The 17,481-nt window shown below is 45.0% G+C and overlaps 1 protein-coding gene across 2 annotated transcripts in view; it reads right to left on the bottom strand.

The window, feature by feature from the left end:
* dnajc13 (DnaJ heat shock protein family (Hsp40) member C13) overlaps positions 1–17,481 on the bottom strand; it is a 162,519-nt gene that overhangs the window by 135,404 nt on the left and 9,634 nt on the right. For both annotated transcript variants that reach the window (XM_080752196.1, XM_080752197.1), the window contains exon 2: positions 12,031–12,111. In XM_080752196.1, coding sequence (XP_080608322.1) covers positions 12,031–12,098 — 68 coding nt within the window. In that variant the 5' untranslated portion in view covers positions 12,099–12,111. The remainder of the gene's footprint in view (positions 1–12,030; positions 12,112–17,481) is intronic.

The following is a 17,481-nucleotide window of genomic DNA, read 5'->3' as shown; positions in this document are numbered from 1 at the left end:
TATTTATAGCATATCGTCGTTGTTGGGTGGAAACCTTGTATGTCCAAATCCGTTCGTTTTGTATTTATCATCTGTAAAATGTACTAAAGTGGTGAAAACAGCAGATCTACAAGCACACAACGCCTCGTATGTGCTTGTAGATCGTCTGTTTTCACTAGTTTTGTGCGACAGTCTTGTATGATGAAGCAGGGCTTTACTTTACCAAAAGACGTACACATTTGAAACTTAGAGATACGAGGTTTCTGCCTGACAGTAATGATATTTTAGTGATTATGTTGCGAGTAAAACGTTGAGATAATAGCCATTTTGGTTAGAACTGACTGAAAATAACTTTGTACTTCAAGTTTAAAATGATACTAAAAAAACTATATAATGCAATTGATTTTACTATATCGAGGTATTCGACAACGTTATCAAATATCCAAGGTTTTACTAATATCGCCCAGGCTTACTTTAAATCTTATGTTATAGGAAAATGGCAAAGCACCCCCACCCCCCCCCCCCCCCCCCCCCAAACCACACACACACACACACACACACACACACACACACACACACACACACACACACACACACACACACACACACACACACACACACACACACACACACACACACACACAGAGAGAGTTCTCACTTCCTGTGTTCTTTGTGTTGTTATGTGTATATAATATAATACTTCCTGTGTCATTTCATACACGTCCAAATAAGGCCGTGTCCCAGATAGATCAATGAGAAATGTAACAAAACCCTTCGCTGTGCGTCGCTCACATTTAGGAATCAAGTCCTCATAGAGTTAACCCATTTAGGCCTGAACACATTATGACGCAATATTTTATGCTTTAAATATTAAAAAAAACAGCGAGTGCCGCACTGCGAGCTTGTATATCTGCTATTTTTTTTTAATCGTGAAAATTAGAATTTTGACCCGATTCTATAAGTGTCTTTTGAATCCTTCTAAGATTTTTGGGAAAAACCTGTGTTTCTATGTCAGCAATCTGGCCAGCCATCGTCAAAGGAAAGGTCCTTTTCACTTAACCGGAGCTCAGTTAGTCTGTTCTTGAGAGACTACTATGTCAGTGGTGCTCAAACCTTTTCATGTGAAGGACCCCCAAAATGATATTTATTTGGCCACGGACCCCCATTTCAAAATATCTAGTTCCAGGGACCACCCAGAAGCAAAATTTGAGTTACAAACGTTCGCTTTGAAAATACATATATTCAAAGATTTGCACATATTTTCACGACTTTTTCAAAAATAGCAGATCTACAAGCTCACAGCGCGGCACTCGGTGCCGCTCTGTGAGCTTGTATGTCTGCTATTTTTCACTGGTTAAAGCATTCAATAATTCTAGGCCCTAAATGGGTTAAATAAACACACTGCTGTGGCCTAACTTTGCTAAGAAATGCACTAAACAGTCAAAGGTACATGATAGTTAGGACTTATTTTGCAACCAAAATGTGGTCAGAGTTTTGAGCAGGAAGAGCATTTCTGCCGATGCTGTAAGGCAGTGGTTCTCAACGCCTGTTTCCTAAACCCACCAGGCTTGAGTTAAGACCCGCCTCACGGAAACGCGAGAACTTCCAGGAGTGGCTGAAATCCTTGCCAGACAGGGTGGATAAAGTCAGACCTACTGTAGTAAAGGCATGAAGACAATCTTACAACTTGTAGGCTACTGAGAAAAGCCTGTGTTTGCACAATGCATAGCTATTCATTTGTCACTACAGTGCTCAAAATAAACTGTGCTAAAAAAATAATAATAATAATTGAAACTTACTTTGTAGGCTACTGTGCTTAAATCAAACATATAATTTTCAGAATGTCTGTCTGAGTGAGTGTCTGTCTGTCTGTCTGTCTGTCTGTCTGTCTGTCTGTCTGAGTGTCTGTCTGTCTGAGTGTCTGTCACAGCGTTTCTCCTCAGTGGCTGGAGCAATTGATCTGAAATCGCATCACCATTAGCATATGAACACACCTGACATAACTGTGAAGCCCGTTTGTCACTTTCACAAATCATATGCTGTATATTAGCATTTTTATGGTGTATCTATATCTATTCTGCATCTAGCTTGAGGCATGTCTATTCTGCATCTAGCATGAGGCAACATGTTTAACCAGCTGTGTGTGTGTGTGTGTGTGTGTGTGTGTGTGTGTGTGTGTGTGTGTGTGTGTGTGTGTGTGTGTGTGTGTGTGTGTGTGTGTGTGTGTGTGTGTGTGTGTGTGTGTGTGTGTGTGTGTGCGCGCGCGCGTGCAGGCGGGCTGGGGGTCGGTTGTCTGGCCCTGTTACAGATTTTGTCCAAAAATCATGCAGATCGTTACACAGTATCTCTGTAGCCATTAAACGAAACGGGTATTTCTTACATTGATGCTCCTACATATTATCATGCAAGCACCAGTTAAAGTTACTTTCCATCCCTCATATACTGTGTGCACAGTGCACACCCCATAACCCACACACTGCACATCATTTCGGAGCTCATATCTTTGAACGGGTAAGGGCTAGTAAGGTAACATTTTGTAACTTTGCTAAAGAGAAAAACGTACTGAGAGAGCTATTAATTTGTCACTACTGTGCTCAAAAGTTAATCAGTTAAATTGTTATAGTTTGGATATGGCTTTGGGCGTATTATGCTGCGTGTATTATATTGTAATGGATCGGTAGGGCGTAGGTACAGTATTGCTTTGCACTTGAGCGAGCAGCACTAACGTTCATACGCACTTTCACTTCACTTAGGCCTAAGATTATTGAGATGGGTGCTTCCGCGAGGCGGGTCTTAACTCAATCCTGGTGGGTTTAGGAATGACAAACAACTCTGACTTCAGAAGGTTGACATTTCTCTATTATAAATCCTTGTTTTGAATGGTCTCGTTGTAATATTGTAATTTTGAAATGTGCACTTTTGATATTCATGAGCTGTATGCCGTGAAGATTTTAAATTTTAACCAAAAAAAAAAAGGTTTGGAATAATTCACTGAATGAAAGTTTCAAGAAATATATGAACGTTTCAAGAAAATGAACTTTTACACAATATTCTAATTATTTTACATGGATCTGTATTAGGGTATTAACAAAAAGTCGACAAGTCAACTTCATTACAACTTCATTACACAAGTCGACTCTCACCAGAGAAAGTCGAAGTTGAAAAAAAAAATCCTTTGTATTTTTTTTTTCTTTTTGATCCAATATTGCAGTGCTACATTACATTTGGTATAACATGGTTCTATTGTGAAAATAGCAGATCTACATGCTCACAACGCATCATGTTGCGAGGCATTGTGAGCATGTAGATCTGCTATTTTCACGATCTCTGCCTCTGACAATTTGGCCCATGTTTAATTTGTCATTTTAGAGGTATTAAAAAGTCCTTAAATTGTCTCTTTAGAAATGTGCAGATACCCTCTATACACTTAAACTTTATGTTGGTTTGTTTACTGTTGAGAGAGAAAACAAGGTTGCACATTAAGTTAATCATCTGGGGGCCGCCCAAAATAATTTGGGGACCCACAGGTTGAGAACCACCGATCTAGACTATAACCAGTCAGATATACACATGTACCTGCTGCTAGCTATGAAGACACAATTCTCAGTCTGTCTGCCTACTGTCTGTCTCTGACACTCTGAGCAGAGCAGAGTGAAAAGAATCCAAGGAAGACAACAATAAGGATAACAACACTCTGCTGCTGCCCTTGGCTGAAGCTGCCATAAATACTACTGCTTTTGTCCAAGGACAATAAGTGGACGTCAATAGACCTGACGTCATGGTCCATTACTGCTGGGTTAATATTTAATAACACAGCACTATATTTACACCCGTATATATTTGTCTCCACCAGCCGAAGGCTGAGGGAGAGTATGTTTTCCCCTCCGTCCGTCCGTCCGTCCGTCCGTCCGTCCGTCCGTGCGTCCGTGCGTGCGTCCGTGCGTCCGTCCGTGCGTCCTCGCAGTTTGTGAACAGCTAATCTCAGTCACCGTTGGCCCGATCGCTGCCAAACTGAGCACACACACTCCCTGGATGCCAATCTAGAACCTCTGCCCCACATTTTTCAAATCAGCCTCATGGTGGCGCTATAACAGGCCGATTTGTGTGGCCTGGTTGTTACCAGCTAATCTCCGGCGCCGTTGGCCCGATCGCTGCCAAACTGAGCACACACACTCCCTGGATGCTAATTCAGAACCTCTGCCCCACATTTTTTAAATCAGCCTCGTGGTGGCGCTATAACAGGCCGATTTGTGTGGCCTGGTGGAGACCTGTGCTCGGAAGAGCACTGCTTCTAGTTATTTATGTATCTACTAAACCGGATGTTCTTAACTCCTGGGACCAATAGCAGTGAGTCATGTGATCTAATCAGGGTCTCATTTCAACCTGGGTCAGTGTACCAGCATTATAAAAACAGATCTTTTCTAGTATGGAACAGTGGTCATGTGACTACCAGTAATAGATCATACATAAACACTCTTGATGGTACGGTTACGGTATGTAGTTCCATCGAACACAGAGGGTTCCCGTAGGTTTCCCAGTTGGATCCCGGGCTCCCCCAGAGTTGGTGTGGAAGGGTCCTTGAGCAAGTTTTAAACTTACCACAGTGACAACTGATGAAGTGTTTAAAAAATTGAGCGCCCTACCTCAACACAAGGCCACCGGCCTTGATAAAATTCCTGCTAGATTTCTTAGAGACTCAGCCGCCCCCATGGCTCCAATCATCATTACCCATTTAATTAACCTTTCAATCGAACAGGGTCATGTCCCCCAGGACTTCAAACTAGCTAAAGTAACGCCCCTGCATAAAAAAGGTAGCAAACTAGACCCTGGAAACTACCGCCCTGTTTCCATTCTTAGCTCCATATCCCAAGTCATGGAAAAAATAGTCTACGAACAGATTGCAAAATATCTCTATGAGAATAATCTGATTTACGAGTTCCAATCTGGTTTCAGAAAATCCCACTCCACTGACACATGCCTTCTCTATTTGACCTTCTCTATTGGACCTCCAGAAGGCATTTGACACCGTTAATCACTCTATTCTGATTGAGAAACTAAAAGCTATCGGTCTTGACAGCGCAGCAGTGAGTTGGATGCAGTCTTACCTGGTGGGGAGGGAACAGGTGGTGGAGGTGAACGGTATCCTGCCTGACTTCTAAAGTAGTAAATAAAATCAACCAACAAACTTGTTTCCTACAGGATGGCCCTGATGGTCAATTTCAACACCCTGAAGACCATAGCTGGTGCAATAGTCCAGCCCCTCTTTGACTACGGAGTCCACGTATGGTATCGGGACGCCCCACAAGCCCTGAAAACTAAGCTTCAAACAGCCCAAAACAAACTAATTAGGGTCCTGCTTAACCTTCCCAATCAGACTCACCTCACCGCTACTCACCAGTTAAGAGTGGGGTGGCTCAGAGTAGATGACAGAGTACAGCAACTTGCAATGGGCCTGGTGTACAAGATACACTACACCACTAAGATAACCATGTACCTGGCAAAATACTTTATAAAGGTTAAGGATGTCCATAATTACAACACCAGAGGCAGCGCCACAGATCACGTTCAACCCAGTCACCTAAAAGAAAGGGTCAAACTCGTTCTTCTGCTATACTTACAAAATGTGGAACGCCCTACCGAAGGCCTTAAAGGAGTGTGGATCACTAGCATCCTTTAAAATCGCACTGAAAACCCACTTACAGGCAGCAGCTGTTCGCAACTGGTAAAAACAAACCTAGCTCAGCCCTACCCTCCCCTGACCCCTCTTTGTATTTACCTACTGTATGTTTTTTCCTGACTATATCTACTGCAGAGTACTGTGTTCTATTTGTCTGTCATTCAATGTTATATGAGATACTTCAATGGTTTCCTGTGGAAATAAGCTTAGTCTTTTCATGGATCTCCTTTTAGTAGACATTGTACCAGTGAACTGTACCGTCATGAAACTGTACTTTTTCCTATGCAAACTTCTAATAAAGTCTTCAATCAATCAATCAAGACTCTGAACCGCTAACTGCTCCTGATGAGCAGGAGGAAAATACCCAGAAAACATGGCCCCAGAAAACACCCACAAAACTGATGAAACTGATGAAAAGTGATGACTCATCACTTTTCATCACTAAACCATTGTTTTCTGGGGCCATTTGTAGCCCAAGGAATGTTTTTTTTGCGCAAAACAAATGCTTGCAATGGATTCAGCATCATGACAAACCCCTAGTTAGACCCCTCACATCCTACTTAAATACCCAGATAAAAATGTTTTCTGGGTATTTTCCTCCTGTATAGAAAGTCGATGGGAGTCCGACTCTAGCGGGTGATAACATCAATTAAGCTGGGTCTCAGAAAGGGTTATCATACCAAAATGTAAACTAGAGACATGTAGGAAGTCAAAAATGTAAAAAATGTACGGTCACCTTGGGTGGTACCAATTTGTGAAGATATCAGAATTGGCCCCAGGCCTATGGTTTCCTCTGCCATCGCTGTATGTGTGTGTGTGTGTGTGTGTGTGTGTGTGTGTGTGTGTGTGTGTGTGTGTGTGTGTGTGTGTGTGTGTGTGTGTGTGTGTGTGTATGTATGTGTGTGTGTGTGTGTGTGTGAATGTAATGCAAAACCATTGTAAAGCGCCTTGGAATAAAGCGCTACATAAATGTGACATTTACCAATACAAGGTCAACATTAAGGACTTACTTTCCCCTCCAGGAATGCTTGGTGGTGTAGGAACAGTGTTGGGTGGTGTAGGAACAGTGTTGGGTGGTGTAGGAACAGTGTTGGGTGGTGTACAGTAGAAACAGTGTTGGGTGGTGTAGGAACAGTGTGGTGTAGGAACAGTGTTGGGTGGTGTAGGAACAGTGTTGGGTGGTGTAGGAACAGTGTGGTGTAGGAACAGTGTTGGGTGGTGTAGGAACAGTGTGGTGTAGAAACAGTGTTGGGTGGTGTAGGAACAGTGTGGTGTAGGAACAGTGTTGGGTGGTGTAGGAACAGTGTGGTGTAGGAACAGTGTTGGGTGGTGTAGGAACAGTGTTGGGTGGTGTAGGAACAGTGTGGTGTAGGAACAGTGTTGGGTGGTGTAGGAACAGTGTTGGGTGGTGTAGGAACAGTGTTGGGTGGTGTAGGAACAGTGTGGTGTAGGAACAGTGTTGGGTGGTGTAGGAACAGTGTTGGGTGGTGTAGGAACAGTGTTGGGTGGTGTAGGAACAGTGTTGGGTGGTGTAGGAACAGTGTTGGGTGGTGTAGGAACAGTGTTGGGTGGTGTAGGAACAGTGTTGGGTGGTGTAGGAACAGTGTTGGGTGGTGTAGGAACAGTGTGGTGTAGGAACAGTGTTGGGTGGTGTAGGAACAGTGTTGGGTGGTGTAGGAACAGTGTGGTGTAGGAACAGTGTTGGGTGGTGTAGGAACAGTGTTGGGTGGTCTAGAAACAGTGTTGGGTGGTGTAGGAACAGTGTTGGGTGGTGTAGGAACAGTGTTGGGTGGTGTAGGAACAGTGTGGTGTAGGAACAGTGTTGGGTGGTGTAGGAACAGTGTTGGGTGGTGTAGGAACAGTGTGGTGTAGGAACAGTGTTGGGTGGTGTAGGAACAGTGTGGTGTAGGAACAGTGTTGGGTGGTGTAGGAACAGTGTGGTGTAGGAACAGTGTTGGGTGGTGTAGGAACAGTGTGGTGTAGAAACAGTGTTGGGTGGTGTAGGAACAGTGTGGTGTAGAAACAGTGTTGGGTGGTGTAGGAACAGTGTGGTGTAGGAACAGTGTTGGGTGGTGTAGGAACAGTGTTGGGTGGTGTAGGAACAGTGTGGTGTAGGAACAGTGTTGGGTGGTGTAGGAACAGTGTGGTGTAGGAACAGTGTTGGGTGGTGTAGGAACAGTGTGGTGTAGGAACAGTGTTGGGTGGTGTAGGAACAGTGTGGTGTAGGAACAGTGTTGGGTGGTGTAGGAACAGTGTTGGGTGGTGTAGGAACAGTGTGGTGTAGGAACAGTGTTGGGTGGTGTAGGAACAGTGTTGGGTGGTGTAGGAACAGTGTGGTGTAGGAACAGTGTTGGGTGGTGTAGGAACAGTGTGGTGTAGAAACAGTGTTGGGTGGTGTAGGAACAGTGTGGTGTAGAAACAGTGTTGGGTGGTGTAGGAACAGTGTGGTGTAGGAACAGTGTTGGGTGGTGTAGGAACAGTGTGGTGTAGGAACAGTGTTGGGTGGTGTAGGAACAGTGTGGTGTAGAAACAGTGTTGGGTGGTGTAGGAACAGTGTGGTGTAGAAACAGTGTTGGGTGGTGTAGGAACAGTGTTGGGTGGTGTAGGAACAGTGTGGTGTAGGAACAGTGTGGTGTAGGAACAGTGTTGGGTGGTGTAGGAACAGTGTGGTGTAGAAACAGTGTTGGGTGGTGTAGGAACAGTGTGGTGTAGGAACAGTGTTGGGTGGTGTAGGAACAGTGTGGTGTAGGAACAGTGTTGGGTGGTGTAGGAACAGTGTTGGGTGGTGTAGGAACAGTGTGGTGTAGGAACAGTGTTGGGTGGTGTAGGAACAGTGTGGTGTAGGAACAGTGTTGGGTGGTGTAGGAACAGTGTGGTGTAGGAACAGTGTTGGGTGGTGTAGGAACAGTGTTGGGTGGTGTAGGAACAGTGTGGTGTAGGAACAGTGTTGGGTGGTGTAGGAACAGTGTTGGGTGGTGTAGGAACAGTGTGGTGTAGGAACAGTGTTGGGTGGTGTAGGAACAGTGTGGTGTAGGAACAGTGTGGTGTAGGAACAGTGTGGTGTAGGAACAGTGTTGGGTGGTGTAGGAACAGTGTGGTGTAGGAACAGTGTGGTGTAGGAACAGTGTTGGGTGGTGTAGGAACAGTGTGGTGTAGGAACAGTGTTGGGTGGTGTAGGAACAGTGTTGGGTGGTGTAGGAACAGTGTGGTGTAGGAACAGTGTTGGGTGGTGTAGGAACAGTGTGGTGTAGGAACAGTGTTGGGTGGTGTAGGAACAGTGTGGTGTAGGAACAGTGTTGGGTGGTGTAGGAACAGTGTGGTGTAGGAACAGTGTTGGGTGGTGTAGGAACAGTGTGGTGTAGGAACAGTGTTGGGTGGTGTAGGAACAGTGTTGGGTGGTGTAGGAACAGTGTGGTGTAGAAACAGTGTTGGGTGGTGTAGGAACAGTGTGGTGTAGGAACAGTGTTGGGTGGTGTAGGAACAGTGTGGTGTAGGAACAGTGTTGGGTGGTGTAGGAACAGTGTGGTGTAGGAACAGTGTTGGGTGGTGTAGGAACAGTGTGGTGTAGGAACAGTGTTGGGTGGTGTAGGAACAGTGTGGTGTAGGAACAGTGTTGGGTGGTGTAGGAACAGTGTTGGGTGGTGTAGGAACAGTGTGGTGTAGGAACAGTGTTGGGTGGTGTAGGAACAGTGTGGTGTAGGAACAGTGTTGGGTGGTGTAGGAACAGTGTGGTGTAGGAACAGTGTTGGGTGGTGTAGGAACAGTGTGGTGTAGGAACAGTGTTGGGTGGTGTAGGAACAGTGTTGGGTGGTGTAGGAACAGTGTTGGGTGGTGTAGGAACAGTGTTGGGTGGTGTAGGAACAGTGTGGTGTAGGAACAGTGTTGGGTGGTGTAGGAACAGTGTTGGGTGGTGTAGGAACAGTGTTAGGTGGTGTAGGAACAGTGTTGGGTGGTGTAGGAACAGTGTTGGGTGGTGTAGGAACAGTGTTGGGTGGTGTAGAAACAGTGTTGGGTGGTGTAGGAACAGTGTTGGGTGGTGTAGGAACAGTGTTGGGTGGTGTAGGAACAGTGTTGGGTGGTGTAGGAACAGTGTTGGGTGGTGTAGGACAGTGTCGGGTGGTGTAGGAACAGTGTTGGGTGGTGTAGGAACAGTGTTGGGTGGTGTAGGAACAGTGTTGGGTGGTGTAGGAACAGTGTTGGGTGGTGTAGGAACAGTGTCGGGCGGTGTAGGACAGTGTTGGGTGGTGTAGGAACAGTGTTGGGTGGTGTAGGAACAGTGTTGGGTGGTGTAGGAACAGTGTTGGGTGGTGTAGGAACAGTGTTGGGTGGTGTAGGACAGTGTTGGGTGGTGTAGGAACAGTGTTGGGTGGTGTAGGAACAGTGTTGGGTGGTGTAGGTGGTGTAGGAACAGTGTTGGGTGGTGTAGGAACAGTGTTGGGTGGTGTAGGTGGTGTAGGAACAGTGTTGGGTGGTGTAGGAACAGTGTTGGGTGGTGTAGGAACAGTGTTGGGTGGTGTAGGAACAGTGTTGGGTGGTGTAGGAACAGTGTTGGGTGGTGTAGGAACATGTAGAAACAGTGTTGGGTGGTGTAGGAACATTGTTGGGTGGTGTAGGAACAGTGTTGGGTGGTGTAGGAACAGTGTTGGGTGGTGTAGGAACAGTGTTGGGTGGTGTAGGAACAGTGTTGGGTGGTGTAGGAGTGGTGTAGGAACAGTGTTGGGTGGTGTAGAAACAGTGTCGGGTGGTGTAGGAACAGTGTCGGGTGGTGTAGGAACAGTGTTGGGTGGTGTAGGAACAGTGTTGGGTGGTGTAGGAACAGTGTTGGGTGGTGTAGGAACAGTGTTGGGTGGTGTAGGAACAGTGTTGGGTGGTGTAGGAACAGTGTTGGGTGGTGTAGGAACAGTGTTGGGTGGTGTAGGAACAGTGTTGGGTGGTGTAGGAGTGGTGTAGGAACAGTGTTGGGTGGTGTAGGAACAGTGTTGGGTGGTGTAGGAACAGTGTTGGGTGGTGTAGGAACAGTGTTGGGTGGTGTAGGAACAGTGTTGGGTGGTGTAGGAGTGGTGTAGGAACAGTGTTGGGTGGTGTAGGAACAGTGTTGGGTGGTGTAGAAACAGTGCTGGGTGGTGTAGGAACAGTGTTGGGTGGTGTAGGAACAGTGTTGGGTGGTGTAGGAACAGTGTTGGGTGGTGTAGGAACAGTGTTGGGTGGTGTAACAACTTACTTCCCCCTCCAGGAATGCTTGGTGGTGTAGAAACAGTGTTGGGTGGTGTAGGAACAGTGTTGGGTGGTGTAGGAACAGTGTTGGGTGGTGTAGAAACAGTGTTGGGTGGTGTAGGAACAGTGTTGGGTGGTGTAGAAACAGTGTTGGGTGGTGTAGAAACAGTGTTGGGTGGTGTAGGAACAGTGTTGGGTGGTGTAGAAACAGTGTTGGGTGGTGTAGGAACAGTGTTGGGTGGTGTAGGAACAGTGTTGGGTGGTGTAGGAGTGGTGTAGGAACAGTGTTGGGTGGTGTAGGAACAGTGTTGGGTGGTGTAGGAACAGTGTTGGGTGGTGTAGGAACAGTGTTGGGTGGTGTAGGAACAGTGTTGGGTGGTGTAGGAGTGGTGTAGGAACAGTGTTGGGTGGTGTAGGAACAGTGTTGGGTGGTGTAGAAACAGTGCTTGGTGGTGTAGGAACAGTGTTGGGTGGTGTAGGAACAGTGTTGGGTGGTGTAGGAACAGTGTTGGGTGGTGTAGGAACAGTGTTGGGTGGTGTAGGAACAGTGTTGGGTGGTGTAGAAACAGTGTTGGGTGGTGTAGGAACAGTGTTGGGTGGTGTAGAAACAGTGTTGGGTGGTGTAGAAACAGTGTTGGGTGGTGTAGGAACAGTGTTGGGTGGTGTAGAAACAGTGTTGGGTGGTGTAGGAACAGTGTTGGGTGGTGTAGGAACAGTGTTGGGTGGTGTAGGAGTGGTGTAGGAACAGTGTTGGGTGGTGTAGGAACAGTGTTGGGTGGTGTAGGAACAGTGTTGGGTGGTGTAGGAACAGTGTTGGGTGGTGTAGGAACAGTGTTGGGTGGTGTAGGAGTGGTGTAGGAACAGTGTTGGGTGGTGTAGGAACAGTGTTGGGTGGTGTAGGAACAGTGCTGGGTGGTGTAGGAACAGTGTTGGGTGGTGTAGGAACAGTGTTGGGTGGTGTAGGAACAGTGTTGGGTGGTGTAGGAACAGTGTTGGGTGGTGTAGGAACAGTGTTGGGTGGTGTAGGAACAGTGTTGGGTGGTGTAGGAACAGTGCTGGGTGGTGTAGGAACAGTGTTGGGTGGTGTAGGAACAGTGTTGGGTGGTGTAGGAACAGTGTTGGGTGGTGTAGGAACAGTGTTGGGTGGTGTAACAACTTACTTCCCCCTCCAGGAATGCTTGGTGGTGTAGAAACAGGCCAGGTCTTTGTTTTCTTTGATGACGTTCATCTTCTCACAGGACCTGCAACACAGGGTTCAAAGTTGTGCTTAATTGTTACTCTAGAGTGGGGGTCAGCAACCCGTGGCTCTAGAGCCGAATGTGGCTCTTTAGCGCCACCCTAGTGGCCCCCTGGAGCTTTTTCAAAAATGTATGAAAATGGAAAAAGATGGGGGGAAAAAATGTATTTTTTGTTTTAACGATTTCTTTATCGTCACTGTCGAGCAGAAACCTTGTATCTCCAAGTTTCAAATTTTCTCGCAAAGTAAAGCCTTGCTTCATCATACAAGACTGACGCACAAAAGTAGTGAAAACAGCAGATCTACAAGCACACAACGCCTCGCGGTGCGAGGCGTTGTGTGCTTGTAGATCGGCTGTTTTCACTAGTTTAGTTAATTTTTTAAATGATAAATACAAAACCAAGTTTTGGACATACAAGATTTCCACCCGACAACGACGATATATAAAGCTTTTATAATTTTTTGCGGCTCCAGACAGATTTTTATTTCTTTTTTTGGTCCAATATGGCTCTTTCAACATTTTGGGTTGCCGACCCCTGCTCTAGAAAGAAAAACAATAATGTAACTTGCAGCAGCCTGAAAACCAGACCAGTCTGCCAGTGCCCAGTGCTGATTTTGTCGACTAAAACTATGACAAAAATGAACGTTTTTTTTCACTGATGAAAACTAAATAAAAACAAAATTAAAAAACTAAGCTGTGATGACTAAAACTAAGACTAAATATATTGACAATTTCGTCAACAAAATAAAAACTAGACTAAAATGTTAGGGAGGGACTAGCGGAGAAGAGAGTCATTTTATGTTTGGTTGCTCTCAGGTGTTGCGTGCTGAAAATAGCCGATTTACAAGCTCACAACGCGTTGCAGAGCGACGCGTTATGAGCTTGTAGATCTGCTATTTTCAGCACACAACCAAGAGTAAAATCAGTCATTACGATGCCATCAAGGCCTGCCAAAACACATTTTAGTTGATCAACTGTTAATCAACTGTAGATTTAGTTGCCTAAAATCGTATGATATTTAGTTGACTAAAATTAGACTAAAACTAAAACTTTTCAGGTGACTAAATTATGACTAAAACTAAAAGACATTTTATTCAAAAGACTGTGACTAAAACTAAAACTAAATTTGCTGTCAAAAACAACACTGGCCAGTGCAAAAAAGAAAAAAAATCAATTGTCCTCACCAGGACTTGGTCTGGCCCCACTCACTTGAATCCAACCCTTGAAAATACAGGATCCACACAGATTCCAGACTAATATCTATGAAAATACAGGATCCACACAGATTCCAGACTAATATCTATGCAGTGATGTTGCTAATTGGTCTGGCAATGCCAACAATAATAACGATAAAACCGTAAAAAATAAAGATATCAGCACATGTACACCTGCATATAATTGTGGTACAGTGGTTGACACTAAGGTCTCAGAGGCACTTGTCCGTTGGGCAAGTACAGGTTAGTGTTCTATTTGCCCAAAGGTCATGCCCACTTGCCCGAAAAGTAAATCGTCCATTAGACATTAGGTAATATTTGAATTACCGCTCAATTTAACACTTATTTCTTTACTTTATGGGGCTGTGCGATAAAATGATACAACTCAATACCTCCAAATACCAAATACCTACATAGCTATGATTGAATATGACTATGGGTTCACATTTGTTATTTTATATTTGTAAGTGTAGCAACAGTAAAAACAGCACATTATAGGTAAACAGTGCTCTTATTTTACATTCCACCAGACAGAGCACGCTGGCCACGTTCAGGTGCTTAGAGATATTTTGTGTTGTTTATAGACGGTTGCGTCCCCTCTCAAATGAGGACTTGCCCAGTCGGGCAACCTGAAAGCCAACTTCACCTGCCCGAAGGTTGTATTTACCTGCCCGGGGCAGGTGGGCAAGCCTTAGTGTCAATGCCTGTGGTATATTACCCCATTTAGGCCTAACCTATAGAATAGGGCTAAATCAGAAATTAGCCTACAAAACAAATATGTTGCTACATACTGTACATGTACTGTAAGCCCCTCCCAAACAGCAAAATGTGTTCCCGGCCTGATACACCAACAGCATTTTTTCAGTATTTGCCAACCAACTTTGTGCGAACAACTTAACCCATTTAGGCCTGAACACATTATGACGCAATATTTTATGCTTTAAATATAAAAAAATAGCAGATATACAAGCTCACAGCGCGGCACCGAGCTTGTAGATCTATTTTTGAAAAATCTTGAAAATTTGAATTTTGACTGTTTCTATGCCAGCCATCGTCAAAGAAAAGGTCCTTTTCACTTCAACTGAAACTCAGTTAGTCTGTTCTTGAGAGACTACTATGTCAGTGGTTCTCAAACCTTTTCATGTGAAGGACCCCCAAAATTATATTTATTTGGCCACGGACCCGCATCTCAAAATATTTAGTTCCAGGGACCACCCAGAAGCAAAATTTGAGTTACAAACGTTTGCTTTGAAAATACATATATTCAAAGATTTGCACACGTTTTCACGACTTTTTCCAAAAATAGCAGATCTACAAGCTCACAACGCGGCACTCGGTGCCGCTCTGTGAGCTTGTATATCTGCTATTTTTCTATAGTTAAAGCATTCACTAATTCTTTAATGACAGAAGAAGAGGACGGTTTAAGAAAGGGGGGGGGGAGCAGGAAGAGTGTCATGTGATGCTAGCAGCAGCAAACCTTAGCCTTACGCGAGGACAGGAGTCACACAATAGAACTTTGAACTGGAGTTACAGCACCAGGATTAGGTAACACTACACACCACACTATACACTACACACTACACACACACACACACACACACACATTCCAAAACACTGCCATGCGCACAAGCACACTTCACACATACACACAACATTTTACAAGTCACAGACACACACACACACACACACTGCTCTCAGCTGAGAGAGAGGGAGAGTCCCAAAGGCATCAAACCGGAGCTGTTCAGCTAACGTATGCAACATCCTGCAAGTGCATGCGTGCGTGCGTGCGTGCGTGCGTGCGTGTGCGTGCATGCACTCTACTGCTACACCTGGTACCTAAACCCAACATGAACCCATTTAGACTCGAGGACGATTTTAGGTTTTTCTGAGAAACTTGACATTTTTATTTTAAACTAACAAATGTATCCACCTGTTTCTGCGAGAATTTACTCTAGCATTATTTGCGGGACACTTCCGGTTAACAGCAGACATAAAAGCTCACGTCGCGTCGCAGATGCAACCGTTGTGAGCTTGTAGATCACACTCGGCTGGAAGCTGCCTGCACCTTCTGCGAAATGCACGATGGGATGTTGGAAAGATGTGGATATGTTGGCCATTCAAAAACAGCAGATCTTCAAGCTCACAGCCCGTCACTTTCATATCAATTTGGGGGGGGGCCTTAACAAAACAGAAAAGACACGGATGCTTTCCCAGATTGAAGGGTATAAGGATGTATAGGCTTCCTAAGCCTGAATGGATTTAGCGTATCACTACATTCCAATATCCATCTCCGTCTCTAGGTTGACTTGAGTTTCTTTCTTTCTTTCTGCATTTCCTGAGCAGGGAGGTTCACTTCGAGGTGTCACCCGGTGTCACAGAAAACTTGGCGGTGCAATCTCCTCAGCCGAACAGAGAGGAAGTAAAGAACCCGCAGTGAACATGACATTTTTGTACGAAGAGAATGTACTGCTGTGTTATGTAGTCTAAAACAGTGGTTCTCAACCTTTTCAGGCCGTGACCCCCAAAATAATCATATTTTAACTGGGGACCCCCCCCCCACCCTGACGAGCACTAAGAGTTGAGGCATTACATTTTGTATAACACGGTTCCATTGTGAAAATAGCAGATCTACATGCTCACAACGCGAGGCGTTGTGAGCATGTAGATCTGCTATTTTCACAATTTCTGGCTCTAATATTTGACAATTTGGCCAATGTTAAATTTTTCATTTTAAGAGGTATTAAAATGTCCTTAAATTGTCACTTTAGAAATGTGCAGAGACCCTCTATACACTTAAACTTTATGTCGGTTTGTTTATTGTTGAGTGAGAAAACAATGTTGCACATTTGGGGACGCCGCAAAATAATTTGGGGACCCCCCTGGGGATCCCGACCCACAGGTTGAGAACCACTGGTCTAAAAGAAGAAGAAATCAGGGTCAGTTCTATGCCTTGGTGCGTGGCTGGGCCTATAGCCGAATATGTATGTAAGAATGATCATCGTTATAGATATCCAGCTTCTCAAAACCTGGAAAATAAATTAACTGGGATCCCATTTCACTCAACTATGTCCAAAAGAGTTTGCTTTGAAAACCAGCATGCAATACAGTAGTATAAAGTAAACCATTCATTTGTTCAGATCATAATAATGAATAGAAACACTGTTCGCATAGCAAAACCCAACTGCTACAGGAACACTCAAAGTTGGATTGCAACACCAGTGCAAGACATTATACGTTTCAATTGCAACATCAAATTTTTGCAGTGAAAATGTTGGATCTTTCTGTCCTTGACAATAAGCAATCCTACTGTTTGAATGTTGTACACACACGCAGACATGGAGCAAAAATAATGATAAAAAAAACTTTGACTTTCGACATTCAAACAACAGCCAATATAAGACAGCATTGATCGCAGCACACACACACAGAAAGCATGTCAGTGCAAAGCAGAGGGCCAGGGGGTCAATCTCTCTCCCGTCCCGAGACTGAAAGCAGTAAAAACCCAGCCCACCTCTCCCTGCCTCCGGCCGCTGGGCTGTGACAGGGGGAAGCTGATGATGATGACTCAGCGTTCTGCCGGGACACCGGAGCAAACAACTGACTCCACTTCTCCTTCCTCTCCATGTCGGACCGCAGATGAAGACGATAGAGAGAGCAGCAGAACAGGTCCAGGTGATGGAAGCCTCCGTTCATCAAAGGTTAACCGCTAACCGCTAACCACTAACCGCTAACTAACCTCACCTACCAGGCTTTCTGAGGGAAAGCCTGGTGTTCGTTCACAACAGGCCGTTTGGTTTCCGCCTAAAGCGCGGAAACCAATAGAAGAAGCGGCGTCGCTTAGATTTGGTTCCCTCCGTTTGTTTCCCCAATCCCCATTAAAATGCTCGAGTAGCCTAGTGTTGTCTTGCCAGTCGCTAACAGTTGGACTAAAAGATGCATGTACCAAACGAATGTTTCAAAAGCAAAACTACTCCGCATCAAGGAGTTTATTAGGTAGGCCCTAAAAGTATGTCCTTGAGCGCAGGGGAATATTTAATATTTAATATACAATAAAACTGTTTCCGGTGGATAGTTCCGGCCAAATTGTAGTCTTTGAGTACTACAACATGACGTTTTGTGGTTTCCGCTCCAGACCGGTTACAAACCCGAAAAGTGAAGT

Source organism: Nannobrachium achirus (assembly GCF_963921795.1).
Source record: "Nannobrachium achirus genome assembly, chromosome: 21".
In the NCBI taxonomy this organism is placed as follows: domain Eukaryota; kingdom Metazoa; phylum Chordata; class Actinopteri; order Myctophiformes; family Myctophidae; genus Nannobrachium; species Nannobrachium achirus.
This window is presented reverse-complemented; position numbering and strand designations above follow the sequence as displayed.